A 22992-nucleotide genomic window follows, 5' to 3' on the forward strand; every position below is an offset into this window, starting at 1 on the left:
GCCTTTCCAAGAGTACAGCACCAAGTAGTTTTTTACATGATAATATCACTCAGCCTGCTATTCCACATAACCCCTTAAGTTTTTTAGTTGCAGCATTGCATAGACAAGTTGAAGTAAGGAGTGATTTTTGAGAACTTTATTCTCCATTTTACTGTAGTTTTAATTTTGGAAACACCTATATGCTTGAGATATGATTACAGTGTTAATATTGCAGAAAAAGTGTTTACAATTCAAATACTCTAATATAAAAAGGTAAAAATGATTTTGTTTATTGTATTTAAGAGTCAATGTAAAAAGTAATTTCGCAGTATCACTTAAATTTGTAAGACAATCAAGTGCACAATAAAACTTCATGTTGTATCTTCTTCCTAACACTTCTCTCCTGGGATGTATTTTGTAACTTGACTAGAGATAGACAGAAACTTGATTTAAATATCCTGAAGTTCCCTGTGTCCAATATTGCTGCTTAAAACCAGGGTGTACTTTCTTCATCCTGCCCCATAACTAGGTAGATTCTTCTTGGAGTAGCCATTGTAAGACTTTTCTTATGGTCCTTAACTTGGAAACCAGCAATCGCTGCTGGCACAGAATGACCTATGGCCAGACAGTCAGTTGTTTTCTTCAAAACGTTGATCTGGACAGTACTACTGAAACATAGGTGAAGGTTTTATTTAATATTCTTCCACTGCTGCTCCCTTCTTAACAGGATTTTCTGCTTCTTTGAACTTCTTTGAGCCCGTGGTCTTGCAAAAGCCTGCAAGTGTTGTCCTGCATTCATTGAAAGACCAGATTTGATCAAGAGAATGAGCAATCTCCTAAAGCTGAATTGGTTTTGGGCACGTTGGAAAGGTTGGTTCATGCAGGTAAGCGAAAGAACGGGGAGGGGGTGTTACTGGGTTTCAACTTCGTATTTCAGGACGTGTGAGTAAAAGCTGTGGTTAGCGTTCTCGTGCACCATCACAAACACCTCTCTGCATCCTGAAGTGTTGCAGGTACCCTCCCAGTAGCCTCTGTTCTGGGTGAGAGGGTAAGCATTCTCAGCTTGAACGAGCACCTTTGCTATCCCGTGCATTTTGAGTTTAAACTGAATGTTGCGATTTGCCGGCAGCAAGCCGGAGAGCGGTTCCAATATTTCATAGTCTTCCACCCACTTGCTGTAACTCTGAGGGAAAGCTGGCCACTTCACTTCAGTGTTAAGGCAAGTGATGAGGTAGTTGAAGATGTAGTCATAATTGCCAGGATCTGATTTCTTCTTGGCATAGATTTTCAGAACAAAGTTCCCTGCGTGGGGGAGATGGATCTTCAACTCAATTTGGTTCCCACGATGGATTTGCATGATGTGCCTCCTTCTCATATCCTCTGTCAGGCTGCTGTTATCAGACTGCAGTGAGGCTAAGATGCTTATATCTTTGCCCAGGGTGAAGGTGACAGAACATCGCCCGTCATTGGTGTGAATGATGGGGTTGGTGTGTGATGGCCTCAGGAACCCTTGCCGCTCTGTGAACCAGCTTGGTCCAACAGGCTGATGCAGGTCCTTTGGGAAGCGCATGGCCTTGTCCACAGACTCGCACTCTATGACATATTCTAACACGCAGTTGTACACATCTTCTGAGGCTTTGGAGGGCTTGGCAAAGATCTGCAGCTTGTGACTCCCTGTCTTCTGTGGGTAGATATCCAGATTCATTCCATGTTTTTTCAAAGTCATTAAACCATGTTCATCTGTTCCCTTCAGCTTAAAAGTAAATAATGTGGCAGAATGGCAATCCACTGATACAGAGGCTTTTCCATTTACTATGAAATGCAAAAGAAAAGAAACTGCATAGGAGTTTGGGTACATTTTTTGCATGTACACCCTGTTCTAGGAAGACTAATCTGTTCCAATAAATTGCTGCTTCTCTAATAGTAAAATAGAGAGCTGGAATTGACAGGTCATAGCTTGTCAGCTGTCTGCTTAGACCCTCAGAAAGAGTGAAGAGTGGCCTTTTTTTTTGGAGATATGCATTTATCCTGTTTTCATATACACTGAAATGGAGCTGTGGTCCTATAGAATATGAAAGCCTGTGTGAAATATAACTGAAAGTACTGTCAGCCCATGCGCTTGAGAAGGGCTTAGTTAGACCTGATTGCTAGTCCAGTAGCTGTGTCAAGGAAGCTTCAGAGAAAAGTGCAGGAACCCTCCAGTATGTAGATATGAGATAATCTACCTCCCTGTAAGCCTGTTCCCAAACAACTTGAAGACAACATTAAGTCCTAAAACATTGTTGCCTTTTAAGTTTTAACTCTGTGTTCTTTGCATTCATAAATTAGCTTACTAGCTAAATTCCTGCGGCTCTTTTAAAATCTGAGTAAGGTAGTCTTAACTGTGGGCCCTGTAGTTCAGTGGTGTTACCTGAATAGTTTTATGTTAAAAGAGCTGCTAGACTTACTCAGGGTGCTCAGTATTGCATAAGGAAGTGCCTGTTTATGCATTTTTCAGTAATTCAAACTTTTGGAACATTGTAAAAGTTTTTAATCTCATTTTCAAGCTAGAGTTGCTAATATATAATAGCAATACTTCTAATTTTCAACCACTGATGGTGGCTGACAGAGTAACTCATCTTCAGCTGCTGACTGAAGATTTCTTTTAGACCCAGGGGCTACTGCAATTTTTCACAGCTTGAATGAAAGAAAAAAAAAGAAAAAAAAAAAAAAAGAGAAAGAAAAAAGACCCTCCACTGCCCCAAGACCTTTGAGTGCACTTTGCTTGCCAGAACCAGGCTGGAAATGTAATTCACTGCATGCATGACAGCGTGTGGTAGATGCAGGGCTGCATAAGGGAGGATGCTGTGCAGCTTCCCCTCCGCAGGGTGTTACCTGTTTGGATGACAGTTGTCTCCGGGTGAGCGGTCAGCAGGCCCAACATGTAAAAATTACTGTTGTGCAGCATGTTGTTCTCAAAATCTTTCAGTGTCAGGGTTGGTTTAAGAAGCTGCCAGTTACTGTTATCTGGGAAGTGATTGTTAATGAACAGGGCTGGGTGAGTCAGAAAATAAAACTCATTGTACCTGGAAGAAGAAGGAAGAGATTAAAGGAAAATGAGCAATTATAAATAGTTAAGTCTTCCCCTGTACAGTGGTGGTGGTTTCAGCAGGAGGAAGCCAGAGTGTTTTGGGCTGCTGAGAAACTGAGGTTGGTGGGTTTGAAATTCTCCAGGCAGAGCAGAAACCTGAGGTCTGGTCTTCCTTTTCCAGGGCACATGCTGAGCTTTTGGATAAAACCAGGATATTTGCATTACCCGCTGCAACCATGGCCACCTGCTGAATGAGGAAGGCACTGCTTGTTTGAAAGTGTGGAGGCACCTTCTCTCAGACAGTGAAAAGCTATGAATCAAGTGCCACATAGTATTGCATCAACTGGAGATGTGATGAGCAAAACAAGTTCACTTTTAGCAGTTATGTGGCTTCCTGCTCAGGGCCACTCCCTTTCTACAGGTACGTGCTCCATCCCTTGTATAGGCAGCCCAGATACCTTGCTCAGGGCTTTGGGTCTTGCTGTGGGACCTAAAATTTGTCACTGTTTGGTGTGCCAAACCCATCAGCTTTCCTTCTGCCTTTGTGCTAGGTTTGTGTAGTAACATAGAGGATGGCTCTTTACCTGAAGGTGAACTTGGTGAAAGAATCATCAACAGCACCACTTCCCCAGGTGCTATCGAGTAAATGCCACCTTCCATCAAGGTAGACGGCGTTCCAGGCGTGGTCAGAGTCCCCTGTAAAGGTCTGCCCCATCTTGTACCCGTACCCCTTTGAGTATCCCGATAGCTTCATGCACTGGATTCCTGCAATACTGAAAGGAAAGGATAAGATGCAGCAGGAGACTTTGGTTTTAAACCTGTCAGTGCACTTTTGTGGAAGCACAAAAGGAGCAAAGTCTGCAGAACTTCAATCCTGCAGTCAAGTGGACCAGCTCCATCGGCTCCTCAGGTTCCTTCTTGCAGTTAAGTCCCAGGGGAGTTAGAGGTTTTAAATGTCTAAGTGTGCAAGCGTCCTTCTCCTTGAAAACTCCCTGCTTCTGACCCTGGTGACAGACTATTGTGCTAAATGCCTAGGTTATTGCACTTTGAGTCTTTGCAAAACTTGCTGTTAGCTGGGGTGCTGTGTTTTTCTTGATGGGGGATCTCTGCACTTTGTACAGCTTTCCTTGTAACTGCCTTCCCGTACCAGCCTGTCAGCACATCTAGAGACAGGCAAGTTCTGCCCTTTTGACCACTAACGTCACGTAGAGACTGTATTTTTCTGGGCTGTGCTAGTGAATGGCTTCATATGGGGTGGGCATGCGAGAGTAACCCAAGGTTAACGATGCCTGAGGTGTTGGATAGGGGCCATTTCTTCTTGTAGCCTTTGCATAAGGACTTGGAGAGAACGTCCCACTGGAGGAAGGGGCTTTTCTCTTCCAGTTTTTGCATATTCCCTCTCTTTTTGTCTGATGCACCATCAATTCAGCATTGTTAGGGGAGGATGACAAAGATGAAGTGTGCTTAATTGCTCTCTGTCTTGTTACTCAGTGGAATCCCTTTGATGCTGTCCACGATTAGCACATGTAATTATAAATTAAGTGTGTCTGTTCATGCTTCTGTTCTCTCTGTGATGGTAGGCCTGGTGTTTGACACCAACTAAGATATCTTAGACCTCATGGGAGCGTGGATGCTGATTTAGTTTCCTTAAAGAGTGAGCTTGTGTTTGTCCTGGGTGCATATGATTAAATAGTCTCTTTTTTTTTAAAAAAAAAAAAGAATACCTGTGTTGATGTGTAAATAAGATTTAAATAAGCACTGTGTTAATAAGCTCTCTGCTGTTGATAGCAATGGATTCTAATATTGGCGTCTTATTTCAGCATTAATCTAAAATTGCTTCACTTAGAGGATTGTCTTTTGTGTAGGATGTTATTGACATTTTTCTTCATTGAAAAGTATGTTAAATGGAACAACTGCCTTAAGTAATAAACTGTGCATTCTTCAAGAGCAAGATTGTCTGCATAGTGTGGGTTTAACTCAGAAGAAAAGTGGTATTTATGGGGAAGATAATGAGGGTGGTTGTTAGGAAGTCGAGGTCTGATAACAGATACTGGCTGGTAGTTGGCAGTGCAGTAGTGCTTCGTAGGGAGGACTGCTTTTTTCACGGAGATGATGCTGGTTTAAAGAGAAGGTGGTCACTTCAGCTTCTCATACAGACTTACTAAACTCAAACCTGGTCATCTTTGTGTTGCTTAGTTATTTGATACTCTTTCTTTAAGAAAGAGTATAAAAAATAGAATCACAACTGCAAAGGGCTGATTGAGAGCCAGCTGGGAGCCTGCAGAGAGAAGACAAAGTTATACGGGGAGGGGAAACGGGGCAGTACTGCATCCCTGCTAAGCAAAGATGGCCAGTGAAGAAGAGGAGAGAGCATGGAAGCCAGCTGTTGTTCAGCATGGACTGTTAAGACAGTGATAGCAAGGCACTGCTTGTAACATGAGGTACTCGAAACGAACGTGGCAAGCCTGGAAGGAATGCCATTGAGAAACCTGGTGTCACAGGTGGTCTGTAAAGTCTTTGCCAGCCCACAGTTGCCTTTGAGCCAAATTCTGATGTGGAGCTGGGCAGTAAATCTGGAGCAACTCCACTGACAAGACTGGTGAGAGCTTCGATTTACATGGTGTAACTGAGACCAGGAGCTGGCCCAGGAACTTTAAGGAGGATTTGATCCGAGGAGTTTCAAGGGGGCCTAACAGGAGCTAAGTACCAAATTCCCATTGATTTCATGGGGATTGGCATCTAATCCTTCTAGGCTTCTCCAGACATTCTTGTTAGCTGGGGTATTCAGAGAGAACACTAAGGGACAAGTTCCGCCACTCGTTCTCTCTGTGCTGTCACTTACAGTGAATGTTAGCAAAGCAGCAGGAAGAGTTCGTGCTCGAATGTGTTCAAAGTTCCCAGAAGAAAGGTCAGAGCATTTAAACAGTGTCTCGCTAATAATGGACAGACAGAAAACCAGGCTGAAACATCCTGCAAAAGAGCAATCCTGTCTTGGTACAAAGAGTGATTGTGTGTCTGTGCTTGTGTGAATGACTTCATACAGATAAATCACCCAGGGAGAGAGAAGATTGAGGAGATGTCCAGAAATGCTTGAAGTGGCAGTGGGATGACAAAAGATGACCTAAACACAAGGTGGACCGGAAGAACTAAATTGAGAAACAGTTGGCAACATCTGCTTGGTGCAGCAAAGAGGGTTGAAAGTTAAGTTGCTTTTCTGCTTCAAAAAAGTAGGAAATAATCTGGATCTTGCTACAGGTGTTACTGGAATTCAATGGTACCTTCTTCTCTTTGATTTCAGGTTGACTTTGATGATGTCATCTAAGAAAGAAGCAAATCTGGCTTCTCCAGAGGGAGACAGAATGGTTTGTACTTGTGGTACATAGGTTTACACTCCTGTGCCTGAAAAGGAAAGCTACTGACTGTAGAAAACAGGAAAAGCCAGAGGATGTGAAACCTGGATTATTTGCAGGCTAATTATGAATAAGAAGCAGCTAAGTGGTCAGATCCACTGTAGGGAGTGTGGTCAGCTTTGCTCCCAGAGGTGGTGCTGAAACCTCTGAAGTGCAAATAATTGGTTTGCCTTCATTGTTAATTTCTGGTAAGGGAGTTTCTCCCTAAGTCCAGACTGCTAGGTTCTGCCCTAAACTGAACTCATGAATTTACACTCTCTGATTCACTTGGCCATGCTACCTCCTTGAGTTTGTTGTCAGCTGAGAAGCCAATTCTTGATAAATGCCGCTAAAATATTGGTTGGAAGCCTGCATTTGTGTTCATTGCTATTACACCTGATGTTTAGTGGCCAGCTTCCCACTACGTGTGCCCACCTTTCCTCTGTGATGGGAGTCTCAGCTAATGGGAGGAAGTCTGGCTGCCAAAGCTGTGGTCAGAGGTGATAGTGTTGTGTCTGCAACGGGAACTCTTCTTTCTGCTGGCACTGGGACAAGTAGGACTCAATCAGTGTCAGCCATTGGCTTCAGCAGGACCTTTGGGGAGACTCCTGGTGACTGGCAAATCGAATTGTTTGTTAAAGTTGCTTCAACAGGGGCTAGGAAGAAAAAGGCATGTTAAAAGACCTATTTTCCCCAAAAACTTGGCTCTGAAAAATCTTTATCTAAAAAGACTGCTCTTTGCCTCTTGCCTTTCTGCTTAGACTCAGCATAAGACTTGAATAGCGTGCAAGAAGAAGGGGTGAGGAGATCCCCTTGCAAGAAAGGGATGTTGTCATTGGTTATAGTTTTTCAAGAAAGGAGCTAAACATTTAGCTAATATTTGACAAAGGTGGTAGGCTGGATGACTGGGAGGTTTCCTGAATCACAAAACGAATAATCAATATGGAACTGAGGAATTAAATCAACAGAGCCTTTAAATAGTAAAATATATCTTTGGAAAGATTAATGTTTTTAATGAACTAAACAACTGCTTTTTAACGAACAGATGCGAATTTCCCCCACTTCTAACTGCTAGTAACTGTTCCATAAGATGCAGTTGTAAATTCATACTTCATCACCCTCTTTCTTTATTTTACTCTTTAGAAAGCAAGATCTGATAGCGCAGGGTATGTTTTTGGTTGGAAGCATTCACCCACCACTTTAGCATCTGGCACAATATTTATTATTTTTTTTAATCTGTCCTTTTCCACATATATTTTGTTTGTTTCATGGTGAAAACCTTCCCAAATCTTTTTCTACATCAGGCTGGTCCCAAACTTGCCAGGCACCTTCATTGCCTTCACTAGTCCTCTAAGCCAAACTACTGCATACAGCCGTGAGAGATGAGACGCTGCTCCTTGCTGTGGTGCTTGAGCATTGCCTTGCCCAACGGCCATCTCCTTTCTTTACTGGGCTGGAGGACTGTGAGGGAGAAGGGATTTGTGCTGCATTCATATGCAAGGTGCTGGTGCTTCCTGCCCAGGAAGAGGCTGCCTCTTCTATGAAATGGCTTTGTGATTGTAAAGTCCTGCTTTGTGGGGGAAGTCACAGTCGTTTATGCAGCTAATCACCAGTGAACTCATCAAGGTTTTGTAGGCAGGAGAGTGGACTTCAGTCCTTACATGCCGTTGTAGCTATAAAATGGGAATTGCAGGGTGGACATCAATGGTGGTGCGCGTTGAAGTTGTCTGCAGAGAACGGTGTGTTAATTGTGAGGCAGTGTCTCTGTGGTGCTTCTGTAGTGGAGGGGAGAGGGCATCTCCAGAAGATTTTGGGAAAGCTCATTTTGGGACTGTGCCTCCCTCTTGCATGGGAGCACGTTGGAGACAATGCTCCTTCTTGTTTAAGTCTTGCCATGCTTTTAACCTTCACATACAGACACTCAAAGGAAAAACCTAGCTTCTTCTAACCAAATTAGCTCTGTGTTTTCATCTGCCATTATGTTAATGCAATGCGAAGCTCAGCAGATGGCACAAAGTAAATTATGCCAGGGAGGGGAGGTGGAGGAGGGAGCAAAATTGACCTTTCTAGGACTTGCTGTTTTTCCACAGCATGGTTTGAAAGCTAAAGTTCCATGTCCTGCTTAAAGTCACATCAATCAATGCAAAGGCAGGCAGAATAGGCACAGAGATGACAATGAATGTTAACTCTCCCTGGCATTGAATGTTTCTGAACTTAATTTACCTGCACATTTGTTCAAAGAGCCCAGCGTATCCCTCACAAATGCTCTTCCCCGTCTGAAGCACATCTATGGGTTTGCTTGACAGCTGGCTTTTGTTATGGTAGCCCACTACGTCGTATTCTGCGGGAAGGAACACAGATGAAAGTTCATCCAAAAGCCCGAGGCAATGGGATCGACGGGCAGCAGGAGCAATGCTTGGATTGCTTTTCATCTCCGTGAGTGCAAGCAAAGAGAAACGAGCCATGGCGCGTGCTGCACGAGGATGTTGTGGACAGCAGGTGGGGGGAGAGGGACAAGGTCTGTCTCGCATCACGATTTGTTCTAAGCCTGAGCTGGGTTTCAGCAGCTGAATCCGAATGGGAGGAAAACTGCTGGTTTTAGAGAAAGCAGGGCTCCCCAGAGACTGCCCTTGTGCGGGGGGGATCTACAATCTCAAGAGCTCCCAGGAAAAAACAGTACTCTGCATTTAAAGGAGTTGGACTTGTGTTACTGTCAAAGGAAATCACTGAGCTTTTTGCACTCTATAAGCAATTTGTATTAAAAATCCCTGGAAAGTAGCTTGTTGGGAAATACGTGAAATGATTTGTTGCAAGTGAGTCATATTAGTACCTGGAAGCACAGGAAATCTTAATTTGTTTGAATGAGTGCAGAAAAGCTGCACAGCAGGGTTCCTTCAGACAGAGCTTGAGGAACTGGTCTGGGAAGGTTAATTCAATACCCACCAACCTTGGTCATGTCCGTAACCTCTTTCTTAAAATACGAACATATTTTTCTGACAAAGCTCTAGGGAATGCTGCATCAGCTGATTCATCCTCCCTTTAATGCAGTGGAAGAGGGAGAAAAAACCTGGCAACACGCTGTATTTCTGCTTTGATGAAATGCTGCAACTGCTTGTCTTTTATCCAAGCGCCTCAGCTGACAGCTGCCTTGGGGTTGGCTTGTGAGGCTGTAGGGAAAGCTGGCTTTTTCGACCTGAGCTGTTCACTGGGCCACCAGCAAAGCTGCAGAGCACTTTGAAAGGATATGGAGAGCTAGCTGGCTGCGCCTGGAGCTGTATTTATGCTAGAAATGATAGCTAAAATAATTTCTTTTAGTGCTACTGCTGCATGGAGGTAGCAGTCCATTGCAGGCAGGGAGTTGGATTGGGTGGGAAGAGATACCCAGACAGCAGTGTGCTCACTTAAAATCTGAACAAGGAAGGAGTATATATCATCAGTGCTCTTCCAGGATAGATACATTGCATTTTTGTGAGTGGATTTAAATTCCTAGCACTGTGTTTATTTACCATGCATGTCAGTCTCTGCAGGAGGGAAGGAGAACCAGGGCCAAGATGGTGTAAACAATCTTGTGAGGAGATCACAACATACCTGTTGGGGATCAGAGCCATCCCATGAATGCCCGTAAGGTAAATGGACCGACCCAAACCAGACCAGCTGTCCCAAGCAGTATCTGGCCCAGGCAGAAATGTGTTCATAGTGTGAAGACTGAATGATCGGTGGCCGATGGGAGCTTGGCACTGTGGTGAGTCAAATGCTCCATTTCAGGAAATGCAGTGAAAGCAACAGCCTGCATATTTAAGGGCAAGATTAAAGCTGCTTGGGGTTGACCTAGCTATCCTAACCGTGCAGTTGCTGGTAGAGCTTTGCTGATCTCAGTGAACATGAGATTAGGCCTGTGCTCCCCAAATTGCTCTTCTGCTCTCTGTCAGCTGGCCTGTTCAGCCAACAAACTTCACTGCACCAGAGCCCGTGAGGCTGCATAAGAAGTGAGGGAAAGGTAGCTGTACGTCTCCGCCTCCATCCCCAAGAGTTAATGGCAAAGAAACATTTTTGCATATGCTATGCAAAATACAATCACAGTTGCACATCCAGTTTCCCCCCACCAAGGAGGCTGGGGTGACATGAAGCCCGTTCCCCCCTGTGATGTGCCAGACTGGAGAGGACACAAATGCTGCCGCCTCCTTCCTTGTCCTCTTCACATCTCTTGGTCATTTCTGAAACTCCAGTGTCGCTCATGTTGGGGTTGGGTAGGAAGGGGCAGGGGAAACTGAGTGATAGTAGCTCTCATGAAGGTAGGAAGGGTGAACGCATGGGCAGGAGTGGCAATCATGCAGGTGCTGGAGTGGCAATCATGCAGGTGCCAGCATGTTTTATGGAAGCTGACTTCTGATGTGCTGCACTGACGTGGCTGATGGACGTGGCAACAGGATGAACGCATTTAGGTACCAGCTAGAAACTGGAACAGAGGATGTGTCCACAAAACACAGGGGCAAAGCTGGCAGCGAAACAGCCAAGAGACTGCCAGAGGCAAGAGAGCACCTCACCCAGGACAGGCTGTGCTCAGGTGCTGGGCTGTCCAGGCTGCTCCTTGCAAGGGGAGGTCTGCTGCCCAAAGAGGGGAGCAACGGAGGAGCTGCGGAAGCAGTTGTGATGACACCGAGCTGAGCAAGGCAGCTTGATCGTCCTGGTGGTACCTACACTATGCCGAGACCCTCCCGGAGCACAGTCACCAGCATCAGAATGGGTGGGGGAAGAGCTGGGGGGGGGGGGGGGGGGTGTGGGGATTCGGGACAGTGGTGGAGATGAAACTTCTGATGCTGTTGGATGGCTCGAAATGTCACAGCCAAGCATCGGAGGCTTGGCAGCCTAGCTTCATGTTCTGGCTGCTTAGATGTTAGGGACTTGCATGGTTACACCTTCAAATAAGTCAGATAGGAGTTGTCATGTGGAATGGCATCATTTACACACAAACCTCGTAGGGCCTGGCGGTGCTAGGAGAGCAGCTATGGAAACAGCGATGGTGAGACAACCTCCAAATAAATTTTGGGATAAATACATCCAGAAAGACTTCCTCCCACCCACCACGTGAAGCTAATGCACAAGATGTGTAGTAAACTGCAATGGCAGCACGGCAGGGGTGATAGCAACAGTGTTATCTTAGCAATTGAAGATTTCAACCTACCTATGTGATGGCATATCCACATCCATATGGCTCGGACTTTTTCCAGATCGGTCCGGGCTTGTTTAAGCAGGGCTTTAACGAGTTCCTCTACACTGTTCTTGACATTTACCTGTTTGTGAGGAGGAAGCATTGCAAGACTGTGGTGAAGAAATTGCTATGGTAGGTCTCCCTTCCGCCACACTCCCTCGTTCTTCTAAAGCTGGTGAGACCCCACCTGCCAGGAGACTGCTCTAACTCAAGCTTCATTAAAACCAGAAATATAAAGCTGTAGTTCCGCATTTTGAGTGAGTATTTTTGGTCATAGTTTCCCTTCTAGAGCGGGATCGCTGTTGATATATGCAGGGAAATGGTTTTTCACTTGTTTGGGAGATTTGGAGGCACTTGCCCCAATAGCTCAGGCTAAGCTGGTGTTAGTGCTGGTAGCTAGGTTTCAAGGAACGTCCCCGCAGGGAAGCTGGGAGAGGGACAGAGGCAAAAGCAAGACTTACTTTTAATGCGTAGGCATCCAGCTTCTCAAATTGCTGCAGATCTACTGGCAGGGATTTCAAAGAGGATTTGTCCCATGGATATGCTGGGAAGAAATGAGTTGTCATTGTCTCGGGAAGGGAGGGGGTATTTTTCCTGGCTGTATGTTGGAACAAGGGGACACTGCAGAGCTCCTGCCTGACCCGTGGAGGCATCCATCAGCGGGTGCTCAGGGACCAGGGGACACGAGGGCACTCACAGAAGGTCCCTGCCAACTGCGCAGAAAGAAGGAGCCATCCTGTCTAGTCTTGTATAGTTTGGGCAATGCTGGAGTGGGAGGTGCCCCAGCGTCTTCGGCACTGTATAACAGCATAGAAGATCCCGGGATATTGTACGGAGGTGCACGAGATATAACGCAGAAGTGTAATGGAAAATCTGTACTGTGGAAGCCCTGGCAAAATCATGACTTTTTAAAAAACCCATCAAAAAGCTGGGTTTCTCCCGTAGTTTTGCTGAAAGTGTTGACTTTTGCATGGTACAGGACCATGATTCTGCGTGAATTCAAGCGCATGAGAAAGGTAACATGGGGAGCAGCTGGAATGGAACTGGTGTGCCTCCCCTCTGCATCTTTGCAGGCTCTAAGCTCCCGGTTCTACTCAGTGTGAACAAAGGGTTAATAACTTGCCGTAATTAATCAGATAACTTCTTTTTTTAACAGTCTCTGAATGAGCTGACTCTGTTTTCTCTCATCAGTGAGTGACCCGAGTGATGCAGCTATAGCTTGGTGCACAGATGTATCTAGTGGACGTCTACCCTGCACTGCTATCTGCTCAGCCCTCCCTTTTCTTCTGAGCTGGTGAGGGGAGAATTGAGCTCTACAGCAATCTCTCCCCCTGTCATGTGCTGTCAAAGCCATTCAGGGCTAAAGAGATTCTTCTAGCTATCTCTCTAGGATTGTAAAAGAGATCATGAAGTGAAAATGCTGTTGTGACTCCGGAGTGGAGTGCTGGGAGAGGTGAACAAATGGTGCTGTAGAGCTGCTGTTTGCTTGGCGAGAGGTGACAGAAGTGAATTGCCTTGAGCCACATGTGGGGGCACAGAGGCTTTGGCTGGTTGCATACTGCTTTATTCGTGACCCTTGCTAAGCAAACAGGACACCCCTCTGCTGCCTGCTCAGTGAGTGCTGGTGGCAGTGGGACACACAAGAGGCACCGAGAGTGCTTCTGAAATCTATATTCATCACCTGGTCCATCTCCCCAGAATAGGGTTCTGGCCCTTTTGCTGCCAGCTCCAGCCCACCGGGGAGGTGGCCAGGAAGTCTGTTCCTGACTTGCGAAGGTGTTTGGTTTTTTTTAATGGGAGCCCTGCTCTTCTTGGAAACTTCTGCCCCAGGGAGGAGTTATGGGGCGTTGTGTGTCCTGCATCCTGGGGTTGGTGCAGCCTGCCAGGCGGGATGCAGGCGCATCTCTCTGCTGGGCTAGTGCCTGTCTGCCAAAATCGGTGTGTAGGCACAGGCATCTGTTTCTTTAACAGGCTCGTTTGTTTATCTCCATTTTCCCTGTTAAGGGCTATTATGCTGACCTAAAGAGAGATAAAGCAGATTTACGCATTTAAAAGTTCTCACTCTCTACAGCCCTGAAAATTATTTTTTGCCTTTTGGGAACAGGATGGTTTTTTAAAGTTGGTTATCAGTTTTTGTCTCTGTCAGGTTATAGCTGCAAAGGCTCCCCACAGATGCAGGATCAGCTGTAACTCACGTAGCCCTGTGCACTTAGGAAGTGTGCAGTGTGCCTGTTTGCAGAGTTGCCTTCCTTGGATGTGGAGACTTGGGCATGTGTGACATTCCCAAAGCCATCCCCATCTGCCACCCTGATGAACAGGGCGCTGGGAAGCTGAACGCTACTTGTGGTAACAGAAATTAAATCCCTTGTCCATGCACTTCAACCTAGGCTTGCAGCAGGGCAAGCCCCATTTCTAGGACTGATGGACTTCCCATCTGAGTCTGCCCTGTGTTGTGCCACTGGTGCGGGGTGAGGGGACAGCTGATAGTTACCATGCAGGTCTTTTCCTCCTGGTGGCTGTGGGGCTTCGGTCCTCTGGAAGCCTAGCAAAGTGGAGAAGGGAGTGTGAGGTGAGCAGTAGTTGACAGGAGAAAGCAGACAAACAGAGAAAAGTGATTCTGGGGAGTAGGGCTGGGTGGAAAAAGCTGAAATTGAGGCTTTTCTTTGCCCCTTCCCTTACACGCTGACATGGATGTCAACACCCTTTGGACCATGGGTGCCTAGGGGAGAGGGATGAATCAAACTGTCTGGACCACAGTGTGCTCTGCGTCCCCTCCCTGCCATCCTGTGGCTCTGCAGAGGCCACATTCCCCAGCAGTCAGGCATCTCCTGTTCTAGCCTGAGGGCTGGGGACATCAAACTCCTGCCCACTGTGCAGCCAAACCCCCCCAGGCATGGAAGAAGGTACTGCTGAGCTCCAGAGCTGTTAGATGATCACCCTGCATGCAGCTCTGTAGCAGCTGGAGTATTTCTGAGGGGTGCTGTGGCCCCCAGGCTGTCACCACCTGCCTTATCCCGGGGCTGGAGGAGGAGGAGACCCACCACCCATGCCCCAGGAGCAGGATTTTGCTCCTCAGCCCCAGGCACAGGCAGAGTCCAACAGCATCTGGCCGGCAGGGAGAGCAGGCGTAGGGGTTGGCCTCCTCTCAAGAGCTTTGGGCCCCGGTGAGGAGAAGGGAACCTGTCTCTTCCTGGGAACAACCTCCTGGGTGAGGGCTAGCTTGGAGACACACACCGTGGTAGAGCAGAGTCTCACCTTTGTTGTCCTGACCTCTCAGGCCGGGCAGCCTCCGGGGACCTGCAACAACCCCAGCATGGTTAGTACAATCACCGCAACCCCTGCCCTGGCTTGAGGGGTGCAGCATCTCCTCGAGCTCCCAGGCTTCCTGCCCTCCCTACTTCTGCAAGGGGAAGGATGTGGCCCATTTGGCCTCCCACCCTTGGCCCGCTCTGCCAGCATTCAAAGCTCAGGCTGTACCTTTTCCAAAGGAGAGTTTCTTGAAGAGTTGTGGGGTTGTATCCTTGGGATGGATCTCCACTGTCACTTGGGTTCCTGCAAGAAATGATGGCAAACTCCCTAAGAAAAGGAAAACTAATGAGGATGCGGAGGAGAAGGGCAGGATTGCTGGCCAAGGCATTGCTGAAGACAACTATTAACTTTAGCAAAAGAAGTGGCAACTCTGGTGACTGCGAAGATACCAAAGCGCTTGGGTTTCTAGGCAAATCAAAGCATGCTTAAGAAAAATTGTATGGTCAGAAAGCCTGTGGTCACCTCTGGTGTGATTTGTAATTCTCAAAAAACAAAAGACATCCCATTATAGCCTAACAGGTGATAAAGCAGATCATAAATAAAGCAGAAGTCCTCAGTGAGGGTTATGTGGCAGCTTGAAAAAAAGGTTTATCACCGTATTAAATAGCTCTTCATGGAGGTACGGTAAGCAAAGAATCAATTTCTTTCATTGTTTTTTTTGGAATCAAACAGAAAGATGCTCAGAGCTATGAAAATGGTTTGACTTGTGATATTAAAGGTTTTGGCAAAGGCTGTTGCCTGTAAGAGGCAGCATCCTGGCAGAGCCAGCTGTGGCGCAGGCATGCTGTGGGACTTGCGCTCTGCATTCCATGATGCTCCAGAACAGCTTCACGTGGAAACCTGTTGGTCTTGTGTTTAAAGTTTCATAGAGAGATGTACAATGAAAGAAGTTAGGGAGTGTCGTATGAGAATTACCTGAACTTTTTGAAAGAGGCTGCATTTTTTTTTGTTGTTGGCAAGTATTTCAGAAGGTTTTGCAACCACTGAGGTTCCCTGGAGGGCCTCAATGCCCTCGTGGGCTCCCCGTTTCAGATCAGACGGAGGTTACTTTGGAGAATGAAGGTCAAGTTGTTAATGCATCTCGGGGCTGCCATCCAATCGCACGTGTTACCTTCTACAATATTATCTAGGGTCTTGTGACATTTGGGATTTTCCTTGAAAGCCAGCTCTTGGAACTAGCTAATTAGGTGGGAATCTGCGCTTTCATCAAAGGATAATTTTTTTCTGCAGAATTTAACTGTAAATTTTTTTTTTAATTTCCTAAGATCATGGAGAAAAGTTCGATGTCCTTTAAAGCCCAAAAGCAGAAGACAAGAAAAAGTAAAAATAAGCCCTTTTAAATCCTCGAGCTTGACTCTAGTTCTGGGATGATTGCAGATAACAGGGTGTCCAGGTTAGAGCGGGCTGGTGTATTTTGTTGGTTAATTCAAAGGTAAAATAAAGTTTCTTGAAGGGATAACTTTGTGCAAATGGTATGATTTCCTTAAGATTTTTATATTTTCTGGGGTCCTTTTTTTTTTTTATTTATCAAGGATATTTTTAGCTTTAGGTTTTTGTGGGGTTTCTTGCCAACTTCCACTTTCTCAGTTTTTCCCCAGAAATTAAAATTCTTTGTTTTCAAGAAACAAATGTAATAGTGAGCAATGCCTCCTACCAGTAAGTTTAAACGGTATTTAAGAAATGAAAAAACATAATTCCACAGAATTTTTTCAAAGTGCTGCATCCATTGTTTTAAAAACTAATGGTATGAAATGGTTACTGGTGTTTTTATGACTTTTTTTTACTATTCCTAATCAAGATATCCTTCATAAAGAAACGTGTGCTCTGCTTCTCATTCTCTGTGGCCAGACAAGTCCTTGGCCAGTGAGTGCTTTGGGGTGCAGCTGGCCCAGCACTGCCCCTGCTCTAGTGCAAGGACAGCTCCTTGCAAGGATCTACCCTGTGACAGGACTTCTGCAACCAGCTGTCTTAAGCTAAACATCTGCCAATATTATTTCTTCTTGTACCCTTCCATCAACACTGGAATATCTGACATTGGCAGGAGTACGTTCTTACCATGCTTTCCAATTACGTCTGTGCTATGTCCTGGTGGTCAGGGGGATGGTGGGAACCCAGGTGCTCCAGGACCCACCTCCGTGCATCCACACCGAAAGACCCAAGGATCCTCCATGCTCCCCTGGGATTTTTATTTTTTCACGCTTGATATCATAAAAGTGTCAGGACGTGGCTTTTTCACTCTTTTGGGGTTATTTTATTACAGAAAAAGCGTGAGTGGGAAAAACCCTGCTCTGAAAAAACAGTATCCCTTGGGTTGCCGCTTACCTTCATTAGCGTATGAAGTAATGGCTTGTGTCTGCTTGCTGGCCTCCCTGGAGACTTGCCGGCCTGGTTGCACAAATTAAAACATCTCAGTGCCTTGAAGAGAGCAGAGGTGCCCAGCATGGAGGTGCATTAACTCTGTGCCTTTTCTCGGCAGCAAAGTAAGTAACAACACAAGAACCCGACCCCATTCTCCAGCTTCGAAGCCCAATTGCTTGTGGTCCAGGGGCATCTGGCCCCACTCCAGAGGGATGGTCCCGGCGTGGGTGCTGCTGCCCAGCGTGGGGTGTTAGGGTGCTTGAACCAGTGGGTGCGTGTTTGGAGGTAGGTGGGAGGGAAGGGCAGCACAGGGGGCTTGGAGGTGATGCGGTCCCCGAGTGGGAGCATTGGTGTGGTTGTCAGCATCTTGTCCTCATCCCCATCTTTCCCCTCCGTGCTCTGGGAGCCCCTGACTGTCTCAGGGGTGCTGGCTGGCCCCGAGGTCCTTGGGGCAGAGGGAGGTGTGGGGAGCACCAGGCATGCCTGGGGAGCTGCAGGCATCATAAATCCCCTCCCCCGGTGCTGCGCAGACAGTTAGCCAGGGCAGTCAGCAAATGCCAGGCGACACTGAGCCCTAGCTCCCGCGTGGCTTTGGGTGCTCAAGCTTTGCTGGAGGTGGGGTGGACATTGGCCAGGATGCCACAGTGATGCCTCGCTCTTTTTCAAAGTGTCATGGGATCGCTGTCCTGCCAGCCACCAGAGACCACTGCAAGGAACCTGGTTTTCATGGTTCGTCCTGAAGGCCAGATGCCATTCGTACCTCGTGGCTGCGACAAGGATCAGGCCCGCGAATGATGGCATTTTGTGGCGTGGCGTGGGGCTGCGGCCCATTTGCCTTGATGGGGTTGGGGCAAGGCTTATGTAATGCAGTTTGTAAATATTGCAGCAGCACTAGCTGCTCAGTGGTGTCAGAGGCTTCATCAAGATTCTAACACAGCTGATTAAAGGGGAATTTATTAACCCCTGTGGCACTAGAGGAGCGCGAGCTCTGCCTACTGCTCTGGCATCCGAATTCCTTAGTAATCTTCACGGGGATTTAATTTGTGCCTAAGGTAGAGCTGAAAGGAAAAGTTTCCCATATGCATACTAAATACTCCTGCCATTAGTTTGGGGTGGTAAATGATCAATACCATCCTCTCAGTTGTAATGGAGGCTCTGACTTGTGCTCTGCAGCTCTGGTTGCAGACCCTCTTGAGCACGATGGAAGAGCGAGAGAGTATTGAGTATTTATGTGCTTCCTGAAGTGGAGACTTTTGTTACCTGGTGTCTGAGACCATCAGATTGGTAAAAAAAGAAAAAAGAAAAAAAAAACCCAAACCAAAAAAAACCAGACCCCAAAGTTGTGTCCTGCCGTGAAGTATTGCTTGCTCACAGTCTGTAAGCACCGTCCAGCCACCGCTGATCTCAGAGGGCTTGGATCAGGGCTCCTATGAAGCATCACACTGGCTTTTGTGTACGGCTATTGCTTGGCCTGTGGAAGTAAAATTCCTGTTTGGTATGACTAGAATCTGCTGTTTGGTACCATGAGAATTATGCATTGTCTTGCTTTCCTTTGCCTTTCTCTGCTAGACACCATGTTAGGCTTAGACTACCAGGAACCCAAGTCGGATTGTCTGATTTGTTTCCCTGGGAGCTGCTCTGTCCTGTTGCTTTGCAGTCCTGCAGCCTGGCTGCATGCAGCCAGGGGTAACCTCTTCAGATGCTCTTTCTGAACCTTTTCAGGCCTGAGGGGTGAGGAATTGGCAGGAGAACATTCAAGACTACAAGCCACATAATTCCTGGATAGCAATCACACCTGCCTTGCACTCAGCACTGGGCGAGGGAGATGAAGAAAGGCCTGGTGGATAGATGGGTTGAAACCCCAAAGGTTTCTTGCATGCCCTAGGACCTGCTTAAGCTGTGTAAGTGCTGGGAAAGCTGTGTCTGCAACCTGAGCAATTTGGAGCACTGAATTTCCCCTGACATCAGCTGGTTGTGAAACGCAAGAGCTCCGTGCACCTGAAATATGGCCAAGCTTCATGGCAGCTTGCAGGAGAATCCTCTGCAGATGGCTGTGCACGGGCTTTGCAGTGCCACTGATGTGCATCCTGGCCACGGAGCAGAGGAGAGCACAGAGAAGATGCTTCCCATGACACATGGCCCTTGGCCCTCCGTGTGTCTCCTTTCAAGCCCCACAAAGTGCTGCAAAGGGATAAGTTGTTTCAAGCACGTTTATGCTTGAGAGGCATAGCTGGGTGCTAAAAGCTTGCAAATGGTTTTTGTGTACTGTGGTTAGTTTATCAGTAGAGTGAGAACATGACATACGGTTGAGGTGTCTCCCCTCAGATGGCTGTGATCTGCTGTTCCCATTTCCATCATCTTGCAAACCTGTAAGATATAAACGTGAGATTGGCAGGCTGTCCTCCTGGAGTGAGGTTCTGGCACTGCTTGGAGTCCAAGCACCCTGAAACCTTTCATTCCAGCTGAACCCAGGTGTCATCAGGATCCACCTTCCCTGTCTCACCTGCAGCATTTCTTGCAGCCCCTGTTGCTAGAGTGTGAAATACCAGGATGAAGAAAGTGCAATAGGCCCGGTCTAAGTTGCTTTGGTAGGGCTTGCTCGTATTTGGGTAGGTGCTGGATGCTGTGTTAGATGAAGCATGAACACAAGTTCTATGTTAGCTTTGCTAATCCTTGTTAGCCTGGAACTGGTTGTCTGAAAATCCAGCTTTTCCCGAAATTTTTAGAGCAGGAATACTCCTTTTTCTCCTTTTACTTCTGCAGGGAGGGTCCCCTTACAGTTGCAGAGCACAGCCTTAGCTTTTTGGAAGATCCCCTGAAGGACAGGAGCCAGGCCAGGGAGACTGTCCCAAACTGTAGCTAAAAATGGCTCAGGGTAGTCATCCTTGGAGACAAAGCCTAGACACGCTTCAAACAAAACAGTTTTGCCCCTGTGCTCCATTGTAGTAGGTGCTGGTCTGGAGTGAAACTGCTGAGCTCTCTCCCTGCTCCCCTTGCACAGTCAAGAGAGCCTGTGGAGGCATCTCAGGGGCACTGCAGGACAGAGCAAGGTACAAACATGGTCCTCAGATTAGTATCCGTGTGTGTCACGTCCTCCTGCACCCTGGGTTGCATACACCAGGGCCAGACACCGAGCAACATGCAGCATACAATGTTGCACGAGCAAGGGCTCCCCTGCACCAGGAGGACCAGTGAAGGCACGCTGCATTTCTACAAAAAAAGTTTGAAGTTTGGGGGTTTGCAGCATGTCTGCAAAGGAAAATAAGAGAAAGAGGGAGGGGGGAAGCTCAAATATTATTTTAAGGCTGCTGCTTCGCTTCGCTGTCTCCTGGGCAGCTGGCGCTGCACCTGCAGCCCTCCCCTCCCTCGCACCGACCGCAGGCAGGACATTACCTGCGCCTTGGCTGCCTTCTGTCTGCCTCTCTTTCTGCCCTTTCTGCTTGCTTGCTGTCTCCTCAGGGTGGACGATAAGCAGCAAATTGATCATTACTGCGCTGGGATCTGTCTTAAAGTCCATGGTACCCATCAGAGCATGGCCAGGGCGCCAGTCCTCCTGCGGAGCTGCTGCTGCTTCTGCGAGCTGCCGTGTTTATTTTCCACCCTTGGAAAGTCAAGCGCGCTCCCCCCCAAGCCACAGCACCGGCGGGCTGGCCCTGCCAACTGCACCATGAGGGCTCTGCCAAAGCCGACCCTAATGAAGAGGTTACAAGTCACCTTTGAAAGGAAATCACGGGAGGGATCCGTTTCCTAAAGCAGAGGAAGGAGCTGCATTTTGGCCGGGGGGGTGGGTGGGTGGGTGTGGGTGTTTCTGGTTTCAGAGCGTGCCCTCAGCTCCCCCTCCTCTCTTGTTGCCCTTTTCGGCTTTAAGCACTTGTCTACACTCAAATCCCCCAGCAGCACTGTTCGCTGGGGGGGATTCGCTTCCTGGCGCTGGCAGAAATCCTTAAAAGGCTTTCTATTTTGATCCTCTCCCCCTGCAGAAACTTAAAGGATGCTTAGGAGTATAAATAATAACAGTAACTGCTGCAGGAGGAGGGGAGAGGAAGGTAGCAGCTGTGATGGGGAGAAAGGGGCTAGAAACAGGGCATGAGCAGCCATTTGCGGTGGGGAGGATCACTCTTTGCAGGGCTGCTCAGCGTGCAGAGTGACAGTAGGGAAGGGAATGGCAGGGTGCAAGTCAGACTGTCCCTAAGAAGCCAAAAAAAATCAACCTCCCTCTGCCCCCATCAGCCTGTGAGCCTGGCTCTCTGGGGTGGCTGGACACCACTAACTAAAAATAAAGCTGTGCAAACCTCTGGCTTTCTAGAAACTCTCCCAGCCTACAAAATGGGGGACAAGAAGGGTTACAGAGCGGGTTAGCAATTGGGCTCAGCTGGTCCCTGCAGCTTGGAGAAGGGGCTGGCAGGGAGACACTTTCTAATTTTACTGCTGGCCCCTGTCCCATCTTGCGCTGCCAGCCCTGGCTGGCTTGGCTGGTGGTCCCGGGGGAGCAGAGCACCTGTGGGCTGAAGGACTCTCTGACAGCATTAGGAGGGGCTACAGGGGTGCAGGAGGCACCGCTGGCAGAGGGGGCTTTTGGGAGCTTGGCACGGGTAAGGTGTCCTTTTGTGGGTGTCGTGAGTGCTTTTTGGGCAGGAGTGTGAGCACTGGATTCCTCCAGCTGCGGGCTGGGGAAGCTGTTGTCCTTGGATCCACAGGCAGGAGCTAGTACTACTGCCAGGAGTTAGGTTACTCACGTTCGGAGACACGGGTTTTCCCCGTGGATCTCTATATAAATCCTGTTCCCTCCCAATCTCCTGCCCCTTTTCTGTTCCTGAGCCCCTTCCAAAGCATGGACAGCCGATATGGCCCCGTGCTTGCCTGTGAATCCAGCCTAAGCAGCTCCTCAGCATATCCAGAAATAGTGTACATGGCTGCAGGGAACCTTCCTCCACCCAGCTTTGCTGGTGCACCTTTGCAAGGTCCCATACCCTCCGTGACCCTCTGGACAGTGCCTGCAGCATAGCTGCCAAGAGGGGAGCGTCAGGGATGGGACGTTGCACATAACCCCCAGTAATGCATCGAGAGCCCTGTGCCGGGGATGAATAATATTGTTGTTGGGGTCCAGGCAGTGGTTTTGCTCTTTAATTTGTGCATTGGAGTGGCTTTATGTTCAGGGGTGGGTCCCTGGTTTAGCTCTGGCTGTAAGGAGCTAGCTGGAGGTGGTTAAACCTGAGGAAGAGGAGGAGGGAGGGACAGATGCACATTGCGACACTCTGGGCTCTGCCAGGCAGACTTTCCAAGCCATCTGGGGCTTGCCTGTCTCCGGTTCAGGTCCTTGAGATTTATGGCTGGAGTGACTTTCTAATCACAGTTTTGCCATCTGCCTGTTGGCCTTTAGCAAACCCCCTCTCACCTGTCACTGAGCCCTGCCTCTCCTGCCCCCGCCACCCGGCAAGGAGCACCCTTTCCTTCCCATTGCCCCAGCCTCTCTCCTGAGGTGCAGCCTTTGTTTCTGCTTGTCCTTTCTCCCTCTTCTTCCCAGGTGGGACAGTCTGATCTCCTCAACTACTGATCGTCATGGCTGAATCCTAATTCTGGTGTTGCCTAGGTCCTGCACCAGTGCATCGTCCCACCAACTCACTTCGCTATGCTGCTGCCTCCCATTGGCAGTGATTTCCCTGCACATCCTGGCCTCG

The 22992-nt window shown here is 47.8% G+C and overlaps 1 protein-coding gene across 1 annotated transcript; it reads right to left on the bottom strand.

The window, feature by feature from the left end:
- Nucleotides 1-889: 889 nt before the first annotated feature.
- KY (kyphoscoliosis peptidase) lies at nucleotides 890-20831 on the bottom strand. The gene is made up of 11 exons (XM_086468548.1): nucleotides 20708-20831; nucleotides 17279-17341; nucleotides 15125-15199; nucleotides 14903-14944; nucleotides 14139-14189; nucleotides 12109-12191; nucleotides 11621-11729; nucleotides 8662-8779; nucleotides 3634-3822; nucleotides 2854-3044; nucleotides 890-1791 (listed from the first exon to the last, which is right to left on the bottom strand). The coding sequence occupies exons 1-11, from the start codon at nucleotides 20829-20831 to the stop codon at nucleotides 890-892; spliced, it is 1947 nt and encodes a 648-aa protein (XP_086324674.1).
- Nucleotides 20832-22992: the final 2161 nt, after the last annotated feature.

The sequence above is a fragment of the Leptosomus discolor genome, chromosome 7 (assembly GCF_034619465.1).
Source record: "Leptosomus discolor isolate bLepDis1 chromosome 7, bLepDis1.hap2, whole genome shotgun sequence".
NCBI lineage: Eukaryota > Metazoa > Chordata > Aves > Leptosomiformes > Leptosomidae > Leptosomus > Leptosomus discolor.

Bases quoted from the DNA above. Each gene is read 5' to 3' on its own strand.
- KY (XM_086468548.1), bottom strand. From the start codon at position 20,831: ATGGACTTTAAGACAGATCCCAGCGCAGTAATGATCAATTTGCTGCTT. The intron at 17,342-20,707 runs GTAATGTCCTGC...TTGTGCAACCAG, and splicing joins AGAAGGCAGCCAAGGCGCAG to GCCGGCAAGTCTCCAGGGAG. The intron at 1,792-2,853 runs GTAACACCCTGC...TGCATTTCATAG, and splicing joins GACAACTGTCATCCAAACAG to TAAATGGAAAAGCCTCTGTA.